A 23,313-nucleotide genomic window follows, 5' to 3' on the forward strand; every position below is an offset into this window, starting at 1 on the left:
TGAAATGAGAGGTTTTGCTATTGTTTAAAAAAAATCTGTGTCCTTAGAGACCTGTGCTCTCCCTGACCACACCCTCCCTTGGCTCTACGGCCTCATTGGAGAGAAGCTTACCTCTCAGCCCATCCTGGCTCTTCTAGTGAAGACAGCTGAGCAAAATCCTGCTGCATTTGCCATGCCATTTGCATAGACTTATCAGATGGCATGGACCTCCAGAGAACACAGTTGTTTCATTCTTAGCTTTTTGATTTTTCTTTCCTTTTTAAAATCAATAGTTCTTGAAAACTTTTCACTGGAGTCCAGAGTTTAAGTTGCAAGTGAAAATAAAAAGCATTCACTGTGGCCACCTTTTCTCTGCTTGTTCGTTTGCTTCCAGCAGCTATTATGAGAAGGATCAACAGGAATAATAAACTTGGAACATTTCAACCACTTCTTAGGCTGTTAAGGGTCTTTCCTGCTATTTCTCAGACTAAGAACCCTACAACCGAGACCCATTCTGGGAGGTCCTGATGAATTTCATCCTTCATTAGCTAATGTAAACATAGGTCTAGTTGTTTCTCGGCATAAAACCTTTTTTGCTAAACTGTCTGCTGTGCTTTTAGAAGCATCCTAGTGAGTATTAACTGAAGGTATTTCCACAAAATCATGAAGAACAGAGTAACTGTAGCCATCCTGGTTCCTTTCTAGTCAGTGGGGACACTGACAAATAAGCCTTCCCTTTTGTTCTCTGTCTCTAGAAAACACATCAGAGCGCGCTGCAGGTGCAGCAGAAGGCAGAAGCCATGCTACAGGCCAACCACTACGACATGGACATGATCCGGGACTGTGCCGAGAAGGTGGCGTCTCACTGGCAGCAGCTCATGCTCAAGATGGAAGATCGCCTCAAGCTCGTCAACGCCTCTGTCGCTTTCTACAAAACCTCAGAGCAGGTCAGGGGAGAGGTTCCCTTCCTTGAACTCACCACTGATACTTTATTTTGAGCTTAATTTATTGGACACCTCAATCATTGTTAACATGTTCATCGTTATTGAAACAATCAGTTGCCAGTCAAGCAGGGAAAAGGCATTCTGGAGTTAAAATTATTCCTGTGTACCTTAGATGTCAAAGGTAATAAGCTAGAAAGTAGCTGAGAAGACACCTCTCTTGTCATTTAAACATAGGACCGGAAGCACATTAGAGAGAGACAGGATATTTGCTTTGGTTTTGTTCTCGCTCTGAAAAGTCTGCCTGCTTTTGACCCTGTAGTTGTTCTCCAGCCAGGTAGAGCCCATGGCTCCTTCTTATGGTCTTGATCCTCCTGACAGCATCTTCATCCCCAGAGCCCGACTGAAAGGGCTTTCCAGGGATACCAGTCGGCAGCGGCAGATGCCAAGTCTGAGCCTCAAACTTTTCCTGCTCACAGGTCTGCAGCGTCCTCGAGAGCCTGGAACAGGAGTACAAGAGAGAAGAAGACTGGTGTGGCGGGGCAGATAAGCTGGGCCCAAACTCTGAGACGGACCACGTGACGCCCATGATCAGCAAGCACCTGGAGCAGAAGGAGGCATTCCTGAAGGTAGGGGCAGCGCTGCGGGACAGTGCACCCATCAGAGGCTTCCTGCCTGCCAGCCGCGCGTGGCACAGTCATCACTTCCCAAGGGAGCCTGCCCCACACCTCTTGCCTGCTGTGGAATGTAACGGGCAGTGTCGCATCAGTGAGAAGTCAGCTGAAGAAAGAAAACCTTAAAATCCTTTTCATGTGCGATTGCCTTGTCTTTCTAGTTTTCACAGGGAAATAGCTAAAAATCTGTATGAATAAGGATTGGTTGGAAGTCACAATACCAGGTGATGCTGGAGACAGAGTGATTGATTGATTGATTGATTGATTTGATGAAAAACAATACCTAGAGCTTAAAATAATCTTCCTTTGGAGACTCAGCCTCCTCATTCCCTTCATAGGGAATGAAGATTGCATCTCAGAAGAGGTGTAAGCACGGCATGGAGTAGACACAGTGCGAGCACCACACGGCTTGTGGTGGCAGTCGCTGATACCTACTCAGGAAACGCTTCCGACAAGAGAAATGTGTCACATGCAGACCAGGCTGGGAGTTTTCTCTCTGAGAAGCTTTAATGAGGAATTTTTCAAGACTACTTTTTCTTTTCTTTTTTTTTTTTAATTCAGAGAAAGGATCTCACTCTGTCACCCAGGCTGGAGTGCAGTAGTGCAATCACAACTCTCTGAAGACTTGAACTTCCTGGGCTTAAGCGGTCCTCCCACTTTAGCCTCTCTAGTAGCTGGGACTATAGTGCTCTGTCATATTTTTATAAATGTCACATTTAGTCATACATAGTCACAGATGTGCTTTGGAACAGTTAAATTTTTCAAAGTAGTTGAAACATTTCGCAACATTTGGTGCTGAATGTTCTGTGTTGCATTCTTGGGCCCTTACAGAATTTCTGAGGCTCTGCTTGTTATCACCACACAGACCCATTAAAAGTAGGGGTGGTGGTCACTTTTCCTCCTTACCTTCTCATTGCTTCAGCGTTCTCACCTCTCTGACCACTTTCCTGTTACACTTAACACTTTCTGTGTTTTTTTCTGAAGTCCGTCATCTGACAGAGTTATTGTTTAGTCTGGGAGGATAAATTGTAACTCTTTGGAAATTATATCTAGTAACTTACTTTGTGCTCCCACCACAGTGATTTTCTTTTTAAGCAAGCTCCCGGGGTGAAAAAACCATCACAGTTTCCACGGTCATTTGTTATAACTACGTCAACACCTTTTTAAAGCCCCTGCCCCCAACATGTCCCTACTGCTTAAGTTTACCAAATGCTGACCGCTGTTAGGATTTCGAGGTGGAATCATTAGAATTTTCCCCTCTTTGTCCAGGATCTGTTTAGTATGAAAGAAAAATGAATGCCACTTAGTTCATATAATTAAGATAGCTATTTAGGTAAAATTACAAAACAAAAATACAGGCGGTCCTCAAGTTACGATGGTTTGACTTGTGATTTTTGAACTTGTTGGTGTCAGTACGCTGTGCATTCAGTAGAACCTGTACATCAAATGCTATACAACCATTGATTTTCACTTTCAGTGCAGCATTCAATAAATTACATGGGATAGTCAACATGGGATTATAAAATAGGTTTTGTTCTAGATGATTTTGCCCAACTGCAGGCCAGGGTAACTGTAGGCTTAAACCAAGCACTTTTAAGGTAACTAGGCTAAGTTAAACTGTGATGTTGAGTAGATTAGGTGCAATAAACTCATTTTTGACTTATGATTTTTTTGACTTACAATGGGTTTATCAGGATAAGTCAAGGAGCATCTGTTATCACAAGCCTTTTTGGATCCCTTTGTTCAACTAGAATTTTGTGGTGTTTGTGTATAGGATATTTAAGTACCTTTTTATTATGGGAATTTGAAGATATGTACAAAAGGAGAGAGAATGGATTCTCCTCCTATTTTACTCCTCATAGCTTTTCTGATTATCAATATATGGGCATATATCTACCTTCAGTGGATTATTTAAAATTCTAGATATATCATTTTATTTGTGAATTTAAACATTAAATTCTCCCTTTCAGAAATACAAATAAAATACCATTATCATATCTTTAAAATTATAGTAATTCTTTAATATTATCTGAAATCCAGCATTGTTAAAATTTTTTTGATTGTTCTGTAAATGTCTTTTTTTTTTTTGAGACAGGGTCTTGCCTTGTCAACCAAGCTGGAGTGCACTGGTGTGATCATAGTTCACTGCAGCTTTAGACTCCTGGGCTTAAGTGATCGTCCCACCTCCGCCCCCCTAGGAGCTAGGACTACAGGCACTTGCCACCACACCTGGCTAATTTTTGTATTTTTTTGTAGTAATGGAGTCTCCTTATGTTGCCCAGCCTGGTCTCAAACTCCTGGGCTCAAGTGATCCTCCCACCTTGGCCTCCCAAAATATTGGGATTACAGGTGTGAACCTCCACACCTGGCCTTTATAGGCTTTTTATACATGGTTTTAATTAAAATTCAAACAGGGTCCACATATTGATTTGGTTGGGTATGACTTTTGAATCACTTTTAATCTAAACAATATTCCCTCCTTTCATTACTATTTATTAATTGAAGAAATACATTCCTCAGATTGAGGCATTTCCCCCATTCCAGATTGGTAATTACATCCTGTGGGGTCATTTAGCACCATCCACAATTTGTAGATTTTTGTTAGGTTGTGAGCCTTGATCAGAGCTGGTTTGAAAGGCGGGGTGGGGGGGGCGATGGTGGGGGAAGAAAGAGAGGTGGGGGTGTGAGAGAGAGAGAGAGAGTGCAGGCGAGCTTGGAAAACCTTGCCAGTGGTGCTTGTACTTCTTATGGAGTTACTCAGGAGACACATAATGTCTGGTTCTCTCTTTTGTCTCTGTGATTGGTAAGAAGATTGATCAGTGGTTCAAGTATGGTGAGTGCAGTTCATCCCTCTGTACTTCCCATCAGCCTTTCAGCTAATGGTGTTAGTACCCAGTGGTAATAACTGTTTTTTAGGAATTGCAAAATGGTAATACTCTAATTCTATCATTTCCTTTGGCCTCGATTAGCTAGAATTATTCCCTCTCAGCTATTTGGTTATTCTAAAATAGAGTTTGTCCAGAAAAGGCAGAGTAAATGCTTGCTTGATCCTTTTTATTTGCCATTTTCAGGATAATGAATTGTTGCTATAGCAACTTCTACATATGACTTTTTTTTAGTATCATCATGGATTTAAATATATTTGGTGTGTTTCAAAGCAGTCACTGTCATTTATCTTTTAACATGCAGCTCATCGTATCCATAGGAGCCCTTTCAAGGCAGATTGCTTAGCTGTCCTTAGCCATCACCCTCGTAGTCTTCAGCGTCTTCCTTGTTGTTTGGTTTGACAGCGTATTAGTCCATTCTTATGCGCTATGAAGAAATACCTGAGAATGGGTAATTTATAAAAGAAAGAGGTTTAGTTGACTCACAGTTCCATAGGACAGGGGAGGCCTCAGAAAACTTACAGTCACTGCAGAAGGGGAAGCAAACACGTCCTTCTTCACATGGCGCGGGAAGTAGAAGAATGAGAGAAGTACAGGGTGAGGCAGGGAAAAGCCCCTCACAAAACCATCACATCTTGTGAGAGCTCACTTGCTGCACGAGAACAGCATGGGGGACCACCCCCATGATTCAGTCACCTCCCACGAGGTTTCTCCCCCTGACATGTGGAGATTACAATTCGGATTACAATTCAAGATGACATTTGGGTGGGAACACAGAGCCAGGCCATATCAGACAACTTGAAATTTCACACGAATCATTAGAGACTCATGATGTGTTTTTCTCTTAATTGAAAAAAAGGTAGCCTCGCTCCATCTACTGAAAAAGTCTGGAAACAGTGACCAACCCCAAAGCCCTGACCATCCCGAATGACTAGACTGTGGGCTCTAAATACCATTTAACACTAGAAGGAGATAGAGCTCCTTGAAGAAAAGATTAATTCCAGACCCAAGACAGGAAATGCACAAGATGTTTCCAATTCACATATAATTAAAGGGTTTTTCCTTACCTTCTTTGATTTTATATTTGTATTCTTTTATCTAAAACCCTTATTTTAAAATATGTGAATGAAACTGCTTTGGTTTATCCTGCTGCATAAACATAAACACATATTGTCAGTTACCACAATAACATCACATAACAAAGTTTCAACCAGGGTTGGCAAATTCTGAACTGAGGGCTAAGTTGGGCCACATTGATACAGTTTACCTGTCACCTGTGGCTGCTTTCATCTGTTGTTTGTTGAGTAGTTGTGACGGAGAAACAGACTGTATGACCCCCCCCAAAACTGAAAGTGTTTACTGTCTACCCTATGTAGAAATCCAGGCACAGCCCAGCTGAGTTCTGCAGCTCAAGGTCGCTCCTTAGGCTGTGATCCAGGGTCAGGTCAGGTGTGCAAACCTCTCTAGACTGGACGGAGACAGGGCTTCCCTTCCTCCGTGACCATAAGCCAGGGGCTGCCCTCTGTTTCCTGCCCCATGGGCCTCTCTATAGGGCAGAATGTAGCAGCAGGTGTCATCAGAGCGAGGGCTTCAGGAGAGAGAGATTTTTTTTTTAATTGAATTAGGTTTTATCCTATGCATTTTCTAAACCAGAAGGTGGCCAGATAAATATTTTAGGTAAAGACATATGTTAGAGTCCAGTGATGTGTGCTCCAAATACACGTTTGTAGAAGTCAAATTAGCAACACATTGCTCTCCATTGTTTTTTAGGCTTGCACCCTTGCTCGGAGGAATGCAGACGTCTTCCTGAAATACCTGCACAGGAACAGCGTGAACATGCCAGGAATGGTGACGCATATCAAAGCTCCCGAACAGCAAGTGAAAAGTGAGTAGAGCTGGGAGTCTCCAGGGGTGGCCCAGTGCATGCCTGGCAAGAGACAAAAGGAGCCTGCACGTTGTGTTCTGAACTCTCAACTTCAGTTTCATTTTAAATGTCCGTTTCATGTTAATGAAGTCCTTACTAATGATCTTAGTTTAATAATAAAAAGATTAAACAAATTTATAGGCTGATATTATATTGAATAGGTTGATAATTTATTGAATAAGTTGAAGAATATAAACAGGGAGAAAATGCAAATTCAGGATGATATTTACTGACATTGGCTATTTTGTTAAAGTAAAAAATAGAGGGAAAGGGAAAACCAGAGTTATCTATAGGCAAAGTATTTTTAAAAGCTCAAATAGAGAAAATACATCCCAATTTTATCACTGTAAAGTATTATTAATTTTGTATACCTAAGGCATAGTTAATAAAAACAAATTGAAAAATAATAATATATAGGTTATATCATTTGAGTGTAAAAACCTGTAAAACCATGTTGTGTGTGTGTGTGTGTGTGTAAGTGTTTAGAAAAAGGTCTGGGAAAATGTATACTAAATTGTAATAGGATTGATGTGGAAGGAAAGTGGATAAAGAAACTAAGGCACAAAACAAGTAATTTTGACCAGGGCTACACAGCCTAAGTTTAGTTTTATAGGAAAAAAAATTGTGATAATCAGTTAGCAAATGATTCATCTCACACTTTTCAAAACAATATGATTGGCAAAAACTTTCTACATTACATTCTACTGTCTGCTCATCTGATTCATCTATTAGTTGTCACAAAATAATTTTGTTACACCACTATAATTCTCTAAGTTCTATCAGTAAAACATATTTATTGATGGGCTTTTTCTTCTGGAAAAGTGTGCAACTCACAAAAGCAACCATTTTTCTATATGAATAAGTCTTCTGGGCCAGCAAGTTATTTGCATTGATAATTGGTTTACTTGGCTCATTTCCTGTAGAAATAAGTTCACCCATATCTCAATATTGCTTTTATTTGTTGGTTGTGTCCTATCTTTTCTGATTGAAGATATTGTGGTCCTTTTTAGGTTGCACTAGTTTGACACACGTTTTTGTGTGAGAGGGAGACTGTGTTTCGTTTATTCCCTCGTTAGATCTTCATTATGCCTTTGCTGTTGTATATCCTAATTTTGGATGCTGTGAAGAATTAAAATAGAAGTGTTCTGTTTCCCTCAGAGCCTACTTGGGGGTGAAAGGTTTATTTATGCTCGAGTCAGTGCTCTAAGTTCCTGTAAGAGTAATGGTGGCAGAAAAGACAGTCTAACCCCAAGGCACAGGCAAGGAGGAGTCTCAGACCACGTGGTCAGAGGACCCCCAGGAGCTTGAGGAAGCCCCATATCCAAGAGGGCGCTTAGCACTGTTTGCTGCTCACTTGCCCAAAATTAATACTGGCTCAGGCAGAGACTGTGGATATGAGAGACTAGAAAAAATGCGTTATCTCATATTCATTTTCATGTGCAATATTTTCATGTAAGTGATAGCTTAATTTTTTAGCAGACTTCAGATTTCAAAGTTTTAATTTATCTCACTATACTAGTTTACCTCTTCAGTGGAGTAAAAATAACAGCATGACCACTGGTCCCTGGGGGATAGTTGGCAGTGTCTAAAGGCACTTTTTATTGTCATCAAAAATGATGACACCATATTGTCACCATAAGAATATGGTGGTATTTAGGGTGATAATGGTAGAGGTGGAGAAAAGTCAATAAATTTGGGGTTCATTTTGGAGGTAGTATTGAGAGAGTCTGTTGTTAGGCTGGATGTAAATGCTGCTCTTCTGTTCTTACTTATCACAAAGTACAGCCTGCTAGGAACTCAGTAAGTATTTGTGGAAAACTTACTATATTAATGGTTTTCCAGTGTAGTAAAGTTACCGGGAACCCTTTATTTGATTTGCAGTTTCAGTCTTGGGAATTTTTTTCTTAAGTTTTTTGTTTGTTTCATAAACTTCTAGAGCAAAACAGACTTAGTGTCAAAAACTCAAAAAGTGTACAAATACATATGTTAGCTAATTCCTTAGCTACTGGTAACCACTGTCAAGACTTTTGTGCAACCTGTCTGTGCATGTAAATGTAAATATGTAGAGAAATACAAATGTATATTTCACTCACCCATCCCACTTTTTAATTTGTTACAAAAATGGGACTATATTACCTTGCAACTTGCATCTTTCACTTAATAATATATCTTAGTCATCTTTCTGTGTCAGAATTTAAAGATCTGCTGTTCTTTTTAATACCCAGTATAGCATTTCTGAAGTTAATTTGACCTGTCCCTCAATTGATGGGTCATACATTGCTGCCTATTTTCCACTGTTCTAACCAGCGCTTCAGTGTTCCAGCATCTTTGTACAAACAGTTTTGAATAGTTATGTAAGCACTGTTCATCTGAAAGTTAAATTCCCAGTTCAAAGGAATGCGTGCACCTTTTCAGTGTCATTCCCTGGGGTCATCATACTCAGTTTTTCTCCCTCCATAATAGAGGATCATGATTACCTGTTCCCTTACTCTTTCCAACACTGGATCTTACCCGTCTACCAGGAGAGCAGTGAAAGATGGTCTCATTGTTTGAGGTTAAATGTGTTCCTGTATATTTAGTGTGACTGTATTTTTTAAATTGTGAACTTCATATTTATAGGCTTTGCTCATTCTTCTAAAGAATTGTTCATCGTTTTTCTGTTGACTATTCTATGTCATATGTTCCCAATGCTTAAAAATTTTTTGTCTGTGCACCAGTTTTTGGTGGTTCTTGTTTGGTTATGACATTTTAAATGTTTGTGTCATGAGGTTTGGTTTTTTTTTTCTTGCCTTTATAGGTTCATGCTTCTCTACTTCCCCACTTCATGTCCTTTCCTCTCCTAAGGGGTTATGGTTTTGTATTTTTTTTTTTTGTTTTTTTTTTTAGACGGAGTCTTGCCCTGTCGCCTAGGCTGGAGTGCAATGACGTGATCTTGGCTCACTGCAACCTCTGCCTCCCAGGTTCAAGCAAGTCTCCTGCCTCAGCCTCCCAAGTAGCTGGGACTACAGGCACCTGCCACCATGCCCTGCTAATTTTTGTATTTTTAGTAGAGACAGAGTTTCGCTATGTTGGCCAGGCTGGTCTCAGACTCCTGACCTCAGGTGATCCACCCATCCGCCTCAGCCTCCCAAAGTACTAGGATTACAGGTGTGAGCCACCGCGCCCGGCTTGGTTTTTCTTTTTTTTTTAATCCACCCTTGTTGATTATTACTCCACTGTTTTGACACAACCTTTAATCTGTATAAAACTCCATCTACACAAGGTTTTAATAGTCTTGAAAAAAATGCTGATTTTTTTTCAGCCATTGTTGAATTGCATATTATAAAATTGTGCATTATGTCGAATTCATATTACAAAATACACATATCCCACAAATCCATCCAGCCGGAGGTATTACAGACTGACCTTAAATTTCCAGTGGTCTCTTTATCGTAAGATGGTCAAATGGAGGTGAGAGTGAGAAGAGGTCTGGTCGACATGCTCACTGAGACAGGAAAGCCGTGCGATTCTTTATTTATCGTGCTGTCTTGCCATGGCGTTTGCATAAAAGTCTAAATAAAAATGAATGGAATTTCGCGGGTGTTTTAATTGATTGCAAGCACCAACCTACATCATTTTCTTTTTTCTCTCAGATATCTTGAATGAACTCTTCCAACGGGAGAACAGGGTATTGCATTACTGGACCATGAGGAAGAGACGGCTGGACCAGTGTCAGCAGTACGTGGTCTTTGAGAGGAGTGCCAAGCAGGTCAGTGCACACCTGGTGCCCAGCCTCCCCCCAAACTCCTGTGCTCACACCTGTCTCCACAGAGAGGCTGAGCTTGACATTTCCGCCATCTTGAAAACCACTTTCTAATGACAAACAGTATAGCCTTCTAGTTAAGTTTGTTATAAAAAGAAAACCCCACAGCCTGGTAAAAGCATGTCACTCAGTGATTTTGACCCTCAGCAAGTGTGCCTTCCCCTACTGTCTTTACCTCATCTCTAAGACAGCAAAGTACAAGTAATAATGACAAGGATTATTTAAAAATTATTGGGGAATCTTGGTTCTGTACTTAGGTAAATATGATGGATTTTTTTTATATTGATGTATTTATATTTTCAAGACAACGTTTTTATTTTTCCGATTAATCAAGTTAAAATTAAGTAGGAAATGTGACAGAATATCTTTCTTTTTCTGTTTCTTTTTTTTTTTTTTTTTGAGACAGAGTTTTGCTCTTGTTGTCCAGGCTGGAGTGCAATGGCACGGTCTCAGCTCACTGCAACCTCTGTCTCCCAGGTTCAAGCGATTCTCCTGCCTCAGCCTCCCAAGTAGCTGTGATTACAGGCGTCCACCACCACGCCTGGGTAATTTTTATATTTTCAGTGGAGATGAGGTTTCACCATGTTGGCCAGCCTGGTCTTGAACTCCTGACCTCAGGTGATCTGCCTACCTTGGCCTCCCAAAGTGCTGGGATTACAGGCATGAGCCACCGCACCTGGCCCAGAATTTCTAATAATTTAGTATAGTCAAAAAGTGTTGATGTATCAAGGGGGTACATTTGGAGTATCCCCTTCTTAAGTCATTTTGGGATGAAGTACTTCATCCCTGTATCATCAGTCATGGAAGAAGATCATTTTATTGTAAAATCTGACCCCGTCTTAAATATTAAGATTCTTGTCATTTCTGTTTTGCCTTAATGGTAGCTTAAGAATCCGTAAACTTTCATCCAGAATTTGGGGGGTCTGGAGGGAAGCACAGGGGAGAAGGTGATTCCCCCAGCGTCTGTGTGTGGCCTGGCCCTGGTCTGGGTGCCTTAAAGTCCCCCAGGGCAATTCTGTGATGACAGTTGGTGTTGACCCACATTCTGACCACGACACGGACCCATTTTCTGAATCCAGCTTGCAACCTCATATGCAGCTGATCCAGAGCAGGCATTGGATACATGCTTTTTAGCTGAAGAAAAATTAACTTTCTTAGCAGAGGTTTCCCACTTAAGGAACAGCTTTTGTTCCAATCTGAAAAATGTAAGTCTCGAAGGACGCAGCCCATGCTCAGAACTGCTCAGTTCCCAGAGTTAGATGAACTGGGTTCCTAGGCCATGGTTCTGGCGCCCCACCTTGGTCCTTCTCTCCTCCTGGTGACGTTCCAGGTGTAGCCAGCATGTTCCCAACAGCCAGCTGGCATGCAGTCACGTTTAGTAAATTATACTCTCTTAACATTTTATTAGACAGTTTAACCATATTTAAGATCATCGGAGGCCTGGTTAGATTTCTAATTAGAGATGGTTTCAGGTTCTTTTCTCACATAACTTTATTATCTCTCTTGAAAGACAATCCCTCAGCTATAGAAAAGCAAAATTGTACGTAATTCTGTTGGCAGAGAAAGATAATGGAATGTATTGTTGCATTTTCCTAAAGTCCGCTTATTCACCGAAAATAAAATCCTGAAGTGCATGCTGTTGCAGGTGGTGCCCCGTCTGCCTTCCAGCCGTTCTGCTTCTGTTCACTGTCACAATATGCAGCGGATACCCAGTGCTTTCGCAGACTGGCCTCCAGGGCTCTTGCTGATCTTGCCTTGGCGCAGGCCCCTCCCGCCTGCTGGCCACCCACCCCAGGCCTCGCTGCTCTCCTTCCTATCTCCCACTCTAGTCATTACCTTTCTTGGTGCTCATTTTTGGCTTGTTCTTATCTCTCTTTCCTCTTCTGTCTTTTCTGTGTGCTGTCTCCCAGCCCGGGCCTCCATTTCTGGTCTCCGGATTCACAAATCCAAGTTACATCCTTGACATCACTCCACAGTGACTTTATGAGAAGCAGAACTGCACTCTCGGTTCCCTGTCTCCGTGTCCCTCTTGTCTTACTTGTTGTTAGAAACAACTAGGTGTGGTGTTCTCAGTTCCCTCTTCCCCACGCCCCGCCTCCTCCTTCGCTCCTCGCTCCTGGCTGCTCGCTCCTGCACCAGGTCCAGGAGGCGCAGACCTCTGGGTTTCTCAGCCCCATCCTGTCGTATCCCATCCCGCTTCCCACTGCTGCCCTGGCCATGTCCCCTTGCCCCTCTGCTCCAGGGTGCTCCCCAGGGCGGCTGCCTCCCCTCTCTCTCCACTCTAGTCCCTTCCTGAAAAAGGCTCATAGTAGTGGTTTCTTTCATTGTACTTTCATTATGCCTTTAGGTTCATGGTTACAAGAAACTCAAACTAATTTTTTTTGTGTGTGTGGGAGTGTAAATTAGTTCATTACGACAGTATGGCAGTTCCTCAAGGATCTAGAACCAGAAATACCATTTGACCTAGCAATCCCATTATTGGGTATATACCCAAAGAATTATAAATCATTCTACTATAAACCCATGCACACGTATGTTTATTGAAACACTATTCACAATAGCAAAGACTTGGAACCAACCCAAATGCCCATCAACAATAGACTGGATAAAGAAAATGTGGCACATATACACCATGGAATACTAAGAAACTCAAATTTTTATTGTTGCGACATAAGTGATACCGTTATAACCATCTAGAATGTCCTTCTTAAAAATTTTGTAATTGTGGTCAGACTTCAGTTTTATTTAAGAAACTTGCCTCTCTGGGAGGGAATGCTTCTCGATGCTGCCAGCCTTGGTTTGTGATTTGACCTTTAAATGCGGTGCTCGGGGCTTTGGGCTCCTCTCAGGAACGTGTAGCCCTCTGACTCCATTCATTCCTTCCCCTTCCAGGCTTTGGAATGGATCCATGACAACGGCGAGTTCTACCTTTCCACACACACCTCCACGGGCTCCAGTATACAGCACACCCAGGAGCTCCTGAAAGAGCACGAGGAGTTCCAGATAACTGCAAAGGTGGGTTCAGAGTGTACTTTGTATAGTGGCCTCTGAGTCGAAAGCGAGTCTTCAAAAATATCGTAAAGAAATACCTCATGAGACTGGAGAAAAGGATGACCCAGTGGGCTGTTCCACATTAACTGGAGGATGCTTCCTCCTTCCGTTCACGTGTGTCCCTCCGTGTCCTCCACCTCCTCCCTTCATCTGTGTCCTTTGTCCCTCTGATGTCTGTGAATACGGCCATCTCTCTCCTTTTCTTCCTTGTCCTTCCCATTATTATTCCCTTCTACACTTTCCCCTTCCTGTTTACTTCTCTAAGATGTTTTCTGAGGACTTGCTATTTTTATGAAACACTATTTGGTGTCCCCAAGTTGACCTTTATGTATTCTTGGGGTGTTTTCTTTCCTACACCTGGGGGTGTTTCACCGCCTTTAGATGGTGAAAACTGTTACAGTCGTGTTGCTCACGCTCAGTTCAGCCTGCAGTTGTCTGTGTTTTATGGTTGGCAGAGTCTGTGTCATCGCCTCTGTTAGTGCTTGTTCAGAGGTGTCTAAAACTTGAGACATTTTCATTTTTCTCCTGAAAATAAAAATAAAATTATGAAATTGAATTATCTTTATGGCATATGCCATATGTGTGAGTAAATATGGCTTTTTGAGGAAAAATATAAGAATCTGCATATTGACCTGAATGTTGTCCCAATTAAGGCTTATACCTGCAGAGGCTGAGTCCTTCCAAGAACTCACAACAGTTTTGAGGCTCTTTTCAAGTCACCATTACAACCTGTGGGGTTGTTGTTTTTCAAAGTCTGAGTATACGTCCTTTGTAGTATTTTCTGAAGTGCCTCTATTGTTGATGACAGATTTCGAGTTTTTGGAAAAATCTGACAATTATTTCAAATGTATAAGAGTGGGAAATAAATGATAAGTGGGATAATATTTTTGGTTAAAAAGAAGTGTTTCTATAAAGTAGCAAGATTGGTTATCTCCTGTGGCCCCTACCCTGGCTTTGAAAACATAACAGGAATTTTTCAATCATGTAGAGACAGGACAGCTACTTTGTATTATATTTATTTGTCCATGTTTATGTTTTCTGTTACTGTTACTGACTCCTCCTGCTCTTCTTTGCCACCCTCTGCTCCTGGTCCCCAAAGCTCTCCTTTCCCTCGGCCCTGAGGTGCTGGGCTCTCTCCTTTTCCATGGCTCCTATCCTGGAGGCTCACACAGGCAAGCAGGGCTGCAGAGACACCAGGCATGGGGGGCGCAGCAAGAAGACCCGGTCCAGGGTGGGGGTGTGGTGAGCACTGGGGGAGGGCAGGGCGCAGGACCACGGGACAGTAGCTGCCCCCAGAGGCACAATGAGCTCTAAGGAGGGCCGCCCCACCCTCCCCTGCAGGGAGGGATCATGGCTTTTCCTCCTCCACATACACACCTGGCTGGACAGTTTTCACTTTTTGTTAACATTTAGATATTACATAATAGTTATGCACATTATATGATCCGTATTTAGGGGCGTGTGTGTGTCTGTGTGTGTGTTAGACATGGGATCTTGCTCTGTTAGCCAGGCTGGAATGCAGTGGCACCATAATGGCTCAGTGCATCCTCAAACTTCTGAGCTCAAGGGATCCTCTTCAAACCCCTGAGCTCAAGGGAGGCTGAGGTGGGAGGATCGCTTGAGGCCAGGAGTTTGAGACCAGCTTGGGCAAGATGACAAGATCCTGTCTCTACAAAAAGAATTTTTTTAAATTAGTTGGGCATGGTGGTGTGTGCGCCTAAAGTCCCAAGCTATGTTTGCTTATTTGAATATTGTTTGATTATAAAGGTATTAAGAAAATGCCTAACATCACATACCACACTCAAAGCTAGATTTAAGATTTGCCATCTTTCACCTCTGCTCCACTCTGCAGGCCATTGTGTATGGCCAGACAGCCTGCTCACTGCCCAGCTCCAGGGGCCATGCATGGGGGATGTGATGTGCACATGACTATTTGGAATTGAGTAACATGGTGGCCTGCTCCACTAATAAAGTGTATATGAAAAAATTTTTCCATTCCTGAATACTCCTTTTCCTCAAGTTTGATGTGTGGTTATTGAAAGATTGGGCAATGACAGGCTTATTTTTATTCTTGTATTTTATAAGAAATGTCTAAAATTGTGAGTGATATATGACCTTTCTGATCCTCAGATATGTAGAACTGTTTCTTTTGTTGGGTTTATTGAATTGGTTATACCAGGAGGAACTGGTAGATTTTGAAAAGAACACCCCTCACCTTTCCTTTTCTTAGCCATCTTTTTCTTTGGTTTCTGACTGCCTTTCCCTTAATCAGAAAACACCTGCTTTGGTGTTTGGAGATGTCCTTTGATTTTTCATCATGAGCTGAGGCTCCCTCACTTGCCTTCTGTCACCCGATCTTAGAATCTTGTAAGAAACCATTTTGCTTTTACTGTATAGAGAATTCTTAGCTCTGAAAGGAAAGTCTTTCGGTGCACTTGTTACAATGTTATAACATTTTTAGTGTTGTTGGAAATGAAGCTGGAAGGCTAAACAAGAGTCTCCCATCCCCGGCTCACTGAGACTCGGCTCGGTCCCTTTGCAGCTCTCAGTGCAGTCATTTCTCCACGGGTCTTGCAGGCACCACCTGCATCCAGGTTGTGGGTGTTTATTTAAGAGAGATTTCTGTCCTCACTCCAAACCTAGTGACGTAGGCTCTCTTGGAGTGAGGCCCGCGGATGAGCATTTGAACAGCTCACCACTTGATTTTTGCACACACTGAGGTCCGGAAGCCATTGCCTTACTGACGCCACAGCCTTCTTCCCATAGGGCTTCCTGTGGTCCTGATCACCAGCGTCCGCAATGCCAAATGCCTTACTTTGTTAGAAAGTGTCTAACACCATTGAATTTCTGTCTAAGAACATGATGAGCAAAGCTCTCTTGAGCTTGTGGACTTAAGACTTCAATTTGCCTTTATTTTTCTCCAGTTCCTCGATTATGCCTACAGATGAAGTTGTTCAGTTAAAATGTTTACGTGCTTTTTAAGCACTGTAACGATCTCGAGAGATAACAAATAGAATAAGAATGAAAATCCTTATAATATCTCACTTTAAAAGATGTGAGAATTTTTTTTAATGATGTTTTCCAAGGTAAATGGCTTTGGAAAAAAAATTAAGTTGGATTTATATCTCACCTTGATACCGAGATAAATACCAGAAGAAGATTTAAATATCAGCAGTGGTACCTAATAGTACCAGAAGAAATAACAGGATATTTTTTATATCCTCGTATGGAGAAATTTGTCTAAATGACACAAAATCCAAACCCATGAAAGAAAAGGTTAATAAATTCACCTACACAAAAAATGTAAAACTTTACACAAGACAGTCCACCATAAGGAACATCTAAAGTTAAAAATCAAATAGAGAAGATATATAGGCAGCTCATCCCACAAAGGACTGATTTCCCAGTAAGAAAGAACTTTTACAAATCAATAAGGAAAAAAAAGACCAAGAAAATGGACAAAAGATATTAAACATGTGTCATAGCAAGGGAATAAATGGCTTTCACCATGAGATCATCAGCTTTACTTAATATAAGAAAAGCATACATCAAAACCACACTGAGTTCATTTCACCCAGTGGATTAGCCGAGATCAAAAAGGTGGACCCCATGCTGCGTGGACGAGGCTCCGTTGCTGGGGGAGTGGAGCAGGGCAGCCCCTCAGAGGCCTCTGGTGGCATCTTCCTGCCCCCTCACACTCCTGCCTGCTCACACTGCACTTCCTGTCTGCCCCAGTAGTTCCAGGTCTCACAATGTGTGTTACGGCAGCAGCACTCAGGCACGTGTCTAACCACCTGTCATGCAACTGATGGATTTCTTGCATTGTTGCCGTGGTAGACGGAATTTGGAAACAACACGGAGACCTATTGGTGGAGAGACATTAACTTATGTACATCCACACAGTTCACATCCATATAGTGAAATATTACCCAGCTCTAACTAAACACAGGCGAGGACTTTAGTTCTGATCAGAAAAGACAACTAGGATGTGTTCAGTAGAAAATGCTAATACAGAGCAGTGTGTGTTGTATGCAAGTACATGTGTAAGAAATATGAGAGAGAAAAATACTTATGTACATTTGCGCACTTGCTTGTACATGCACATAAAATGTCTCTGAAGTGATAGCAAGAAGCTGGTAATTGGAACTGGTGACAGTGGAAGGTGGGGTGAGAAGAGTTTTTACTTTGTATCTTTTTTATCTTTGGAATTTTGAATCCTGTAAATGTATTTTAAAAATACCAATGCAAGTAAAAATATACTGAGATATTTTTAAAGTTCATAGGTTAGCAGATTTATGGTACTTAGTTTTTATCACACCATTCAGTTGCTCAATAATTCTTGTTTAATTTTGGTAAGCTGCATTATCTTTTTATCTTCACTTCTGTGTCCCCATCACTTAAAACACTCAGTAGCTTTCTTAACCCCTTAAAGATAGACATACAGGTAGTTTACAGTGCCCTCCACAGATGGCCCTTGTGGCAATGTAAGAGATGTTAGTGAAATAAGCAAAGATTTCTGGGCTGTGAAGGTGACGTACTCACAGGAGAAGGACAGACGACGATTGTAAAAAATCACTTGCACCCTCTGTCAGAAGGCCATGCATGCTATGGGAAGCAGCAGAGCAGAAGAATAGGCAGGGAGGCAAGCTGCAGTTTAAGGGGGTCCAGGCAGGGCCCGCTAAGAGAGTGGCGTTTATTTGAGTAGAGACATGAAGGAGCCATAGGGATATCTGGGGGAGTGGCTTTCCAGGCAGAAGCACCAGTGCAGAGGCCCCAAGGAGGGTGCTGGCCTGGAGGGGTGAGTTGGTGAGCCACAGCTGGGGGACGGGGGTGCTGTTGGGTGGCTAGGGGCTGGCTGGAGTGTTGGGGTTATTTGTGTAGAGTCTGGAGGATCTTGACGGCTGACTTCACAGGTTACCCAGTGAATTATGGCTGAGAACTTTGATTTTACAAGCTAAGATCATTTATCTGGGTTTTGAACTCCGACCTTCTTTCTTTTGGGGATTTTTAAAGTCAGTTTCCTGAATATGTGTTAAAAAGATTTTCTAGTTAAAGCTTAACAGAGAATAGCAGGTTCCATAGAAGAGGAGTAACTCACTTATTTGAAAACACTATAACAAAGGAAGCCTAATAGTAATAACCATCGAAATGGATGTGAAGAGAGAGAGCTGTTGAGAAGTCAGAGTTGAGTGAGGTTGCCAGATGGTATATATAACTTGTTGTATGGTTGTCCGTGTATCTCTGTGAAAAATAATAAACTATGCTTAACTTAATGAAAGATCTTTTCTGTGTACATACAAAATAGAATAATTTAGAGAGAGCTCTCAAACAGGGAAACAAAATTTACAGTACCTCTATATAGATGATTTCCTGACTAGTGAATTTTCCTTCACATTTTCTGAGAGTTAAAGCAATCAACACGACACAGAGGAGCTTCATGAGGAATTTTGTTGAGTGCCTGCTGTGGGGACAGCCGTGGCCACACATGCTTCAGGAAAACCGAAAAGTCAGATGACTGCTTGCCCCGAAAGAGCTGTGGGTCCAGTTGGGCACAAAGAGTAAACATGCATACAGCCAGGAGCTGTCTTTGCTCAGCGGCTTTGAGGAGAGTAGCAGCATTGTGAAGACTGCGTTCTTCGCATACATTCCTTCATGCATCCATTCTACACATTTTTACTAAGCACCTCCTAGATGAAGACGTTGCTGAAAAATAGTCTAAGTTTATTCTTTGAGGTCATAAAAATGCCATTCATTGTAGAAGAGCTGAGGAGAGATAGCTGGTCAGGAATCCGGGAGATGGAGTGGGTGGACCTGGGGCTTTGGTCTCAGTTTCTACCATCAGCCGGTTTTCCTGTTCAGAGCTCAGAGTTGGAGGCAAGTCGCCACTGTGTTTCAGGTTTCTGGCAGTCGGATTCATTTGCCTCACAATACTTTCCTGTTGTTTTTTGCAGCAAACCAAAGAGAGAGTGAAGCTATTGATACAGCTGGCTGATGGCTTTTGTGAAAAAGGGCATGCCCATGCGGCAGAGATAAAAAAATGTGTTACTGCTGTGGATAAGAGGTACAGAGATTTCTCTCTGCGGATGGAGAAGTACAGGACCTCTTTGGAAAAAGCCCTGGGGATTTCTTCAGATTCCAACAAATCGGTAAATGGCCTTGTGCAAACTGAATAAATTATGGTCTTCTTCATAACGCCCTCTCTGCTGATTTAATTAACTGAGTTCATTGGCTCTGTTATTCCACAGAGTAAAAGTCTCCAGCTAGATATCATTCCAGCCAGTATCCCTGGCTCAGAGGTGAAACTTCGAGATGCTGCTCATGAACTTAATGAAGAGAAGCGGAAATCTGCCCGCAGGAAAGAGTAAGCCAGTCTTTCAGAATCTACCAGGATTCACTGGAAAAGTGAAGAGAATGTCATTTGGACAGACATGCTTCTGTGTGTGCTTTGAAGTCACATGGCACCCAGGCTTTTTGTTGCTCTGGGTGGACTTAGTTGTGTCAGCACAGACTTTGCTGGGTTCACTGTCCTCTTATCACCTGGTTCAGAAACAGCATCTAGTTTTTATCCCTGTGCCTGTGTTTCATGTGGAGTTGATGAATTGTCATTAATAGATAGTGACACTAAGGGGAGGAAATTAATAGTTTTTATCACACCTAAAACAAATTTAGTTGTGTAAAAGTTGCCAGTTAGTAAACTATATATAAATAAAAAAGAGTGCTCTAATCCAGTGGTTCTTAATTGGCAGTTTCGTCCCCAATGTGAGGGGACACTTTGGTTGTCACAGTGGGGAGGGGGAGGGAGTGCTGTTGGCCTCTAGTGGGAAGCTGCTGAGCACTCTCCAGTGCAGAGGGCAGCCCCACAGCAGAGTTACCTGGCCCCAAATGTCCACAGTGCCAGGTTGAGAAACCCTGATCTGTCGGTACCTCAATAAAGTGTGTGCAGAAATCTTTTTTTCCCCTTTGAATTAGCGGGTGGATACTGTTCTATTTGTGATTCACCTCTCCAAAATGATCAATCTAAGACTAATACTTTTATACCCACTCTGTTATTTCATAAATCCATAAAAGTAGATAGTGAAGTAAGCTGCACCTTGACTGTACTCCTCACTGTCTTCCTCTCTTTAAGGTTCATAATGGCTGAGCTCATTCAAACTGAAAAGGCTTATGTAAGAGACCTCCGGGAATGTATGGATGTAAGTAAGTTTTTTTTTTTTTTTGCTTGTTTATTTAGATTGAGCATAAGCTTGCTATTTTATTCTTACCTGTTGGTAGTGCTTAGAATAATCACAATTTTTTTCTGTCATTTTTTAAAATGTAAAGTATGCTTCAACAGCCGGTTTCACGTTTCTGCACTTCTGTAGAGTTCTAGGTTTGTTTTTCACTCATTACAGAGATGATACAGCATTAATCCTCTCATTCTGTTTATCACATGATGGCCTGGCTGACACTCTCTTTGTATAGAATTGTACAGCAGCTTCAGAGAAATGTGCCTACTAATTATGACTGGCAACTAATACTCAGTGGTATCAGGAATATTGGTTGTACTTGTGGAGTAGGTTAATTCCAAAATTTGAAGCTGGGAATAATTTTAGAGTTGAAAAGTATAGGAACTCCTCTCAAGTATTAACAGCAACTGAGGGCCTTTTTTAGAAGGGTTTTTTATGTTTTGTAAAAGGGTCCAGTCCTTAGTTATACTTTCACTTATACATTAACTCTGTGTGTTTACAGATGTCAGAAACAGCTGTTTCTTGAAAATGTGGTGATTATTTGTGTCTAATCCCTGTTTCCCTCTCGGCCAGACGTACCTGTGGGAAATGACCAGTGGCGTGGAAGAGATTCCACCTGGCATTGTAAACAAAGAACTCATCATCTTTGGAAACATGCAAGAAATCTACGAATTTCATAATAAGTGAGTGGCTTTTTCTTTGGGAGCAGTTACACTTGAAATCCATGTGCTGAAGTTTCATCACAAGAAATGAACCATTCCCATTGAATTAAGCAGATTTCAGTGATTTTGTTTCCATTTGAATGAAGCCTATCAGTCTTTCTCCAAAAAGACTGACATTCTAGAAATTCTTTTAATACAGACTCAACTTTATGTTTGTACTTATCTTCTACAGAAATAAGATCAGGAAAACTATGAAAATATTTTTATAGGAAGCTTAATTTCTCTGAAGCCGAGCCGTCAGGTGCCCTGTGACTTACTTCTGAGGGTTGAGAGACAGTGGAGCCCCCTTGGGACTGCAGGCCTATGCTGTTTGCTCTCTTATAGTAAGAGATAGGAACTGAAGAAGCAACAGAAGTGTATTCTGACCAAAATAAGATGCATTTTCCATTGGCCACAGGAGGTACATGATTCTCTTTTAATATTGTTAAAGCGGCGGCAGCAGAAGCTCCTTTAGGTGGCCTGTGATGAGATGATGCTGGGGTCAGCAAGAGCGCAGTCCCCTCACCCCTCAGCAGAAGGCAGAAAAGACCAAATGGGTCTTCAGCCAAATATTTACGTCTTCGAAGTATATCCTCAGTGAACACACTAGCGCTTGCCCAGAAATAAATTTGTTAGAAAGCATTTGAAGGCGAAACTGGCTAGCTGTTTGAAAGTCACAATAACTTACCCTAGTTAAGAGCTACATGTTTTGTTCATTCTTTAGGGGGCACAGATTTCTCAGTTTCTGGCATATCTCACTAGTAAAATGTTTTAAAACACCTTCGTAATATGATACCATTTTTATTCTTTGCAGCATATTCCTAAAGGAGCTGGAAAAATATGAACAGTTGCCAGAGGATGTTGGACATTGTTTTGTTACCTGGGTAATGAAACCTCAACCATTTGTTCTCTCCCAGCTATTAGGTGACGTTGAAGGAAGTTAGGAGGGATGGTCTTCATTTCCTTTAAGTCACCATCTTCTGCTCATATCCATGCTTGCAGAGAAATAGACTTTACCTCAAAGAATTGCATACTTCAACTAATTGTTTTTGTGGAGTGAGTTTTTTTATTGGCCCTGGTGATGGTTTGAAATAGAATATTTAGTGTGCCAGGCCTCCGCTTGACCCTGGGGATTTGCTGATAGGTGAGTTCCCAGTCCTTCTGGGGGATCGTCCAGTCTAGAGGGGAGGCAGACAGGTGAACGTGCGGTCATGCTGTCCAAAGCCCACAGCCAGCTCTGCACACGTGACTGTGGAAAGAGAGGACAGGTGCTCAGCCCGACGTGCCGGGGTCGGGGAGGCTGCTGCAGCTGCATGCTGTCAGAACGATGTGTTTCTTATTTCAGTAGCTTTCTTTTTAAAATAGAGTCTCTTCAACTCGAGGCTTAAATTTCCGTTATCCATACTGCTTCTTTTCTATATGAAAGTTTATCATGCGTTGACTTGTTATGATTTAAATGAGATCTTTTTTTTTTTGGCTCACAGGCAGACAAGTTTCAGATGTATGTCACATATTGCAAAAATAAGCCTGATTCTACTCAGCTGATATTGGAACATGCAGGGTCCTATTTTGACGTAAGTAATAGATTCCTAAAGAGACCATAATTTTCCAAGTTGTGTACATAAAATGCGGCATTACTCATAACTTTCACCTAATTGATAGTACAATGTTTTCATTTTTGTCTATCATTTTTGTCTATCATTTTGTCTATCATGTCTATTGGGCTATTCTTCTATTGTCTTCTGTTTTTAAAAGATCCTACACAAATACTGGAAGCCTTATATCTGTAAGGAACGCAGATTGTAATACATAGATGTATGTTTGTGTGTGTGTATATGTTATTATTTATATTCAATCATTTATAATATCATTACTATTTATATTCAATACATTTTTTCACCTGTAATACTGTATACAGAAGGCATAAACTATTAAGCTTCTTTTCCCCCTCAGTAAAACAAAAATAAATGTGAATCTTTTTATTTTTCGTATTTTAATTTCATGATGTTATGAATTTTCAAAAACAACCTACCAGTAAAGTTTTACAAATAGTGCCATAACAACTAGGATAATTAGAAGGTTAACTAAGTGTGTTCTCATTGGAGTAAACGTAGATACAGGTCATCTGTG

General features: G+C 41.5%; 1 protein-coding gene across 10 annotated transcripts in view; it reads left to right on the plus strand.

Annotated features, from left to right (window-relative positions):
• Positions 1–23,313, plus strand: part of TRIO (trio Rho guanine nucleotide exchange factor) — a 366,740-nt gene that overhangs the window by 225,471 nt on the left and 117,956 nt on the right. For all 10 annotated transcript variants that reach the window (XM_016952961.4, XM_063811100.1, XM_016952967.4 and 7 more), the window contains 11 exons: positions 735–926; positions 1,400–1,549; positions 6,250–6,364; positions 10,036–10,151; positions 13,098–13,220; positions 19,208–19,402; positions 19,502–19,617; positions 20,383–20,449; positions 21,056–21,165; positions 21,998–22,067; positions 22,668–22,757. In XM_016952961.4, coding sequence (XP_016808450.1) covers positions 735–926; positions 1,400–1,549; positions 6,250–6,364; positions 10,036–10,151; positions 13,098–13,220; positions 19,208–19,402; positions 19,502–19,617; positions 20,383–20,449; positions 21,056–21,165; positions 21,998–22,067; positions 22,668–22,757 — 1,344 coding nt within the window. The remainder of the gene's footprint in view (positions 1–734; positions 927–1,399; positions 1,550–6,249; positions 6,365–10,035; positions 10,152–13,097; positions 13,221–19,207; positions 19,403–19,501; positions 19,618–20,382; positions 20,450–21,055; positions 21,166–21,997; positions 22,068–22,667; positions 22,758–23,313) is intronic.

Source organism: Pan troglodytes, chromosome 4 (genome assembly GCF_028858775.2).
Source record: "Pan troglodytes isolate AG18354 chromosome 4, NHGRI_mPanTro3-v2.0_pri, whole genome shotgun sequence".
In the NCBI taxonomy this organism is placed as follows: domain Eukaryota; kingdom Metazoa; phylum Chordata; class Mammalia; order Primates; family Hominidae; genus Pan; species Pan troglodytes.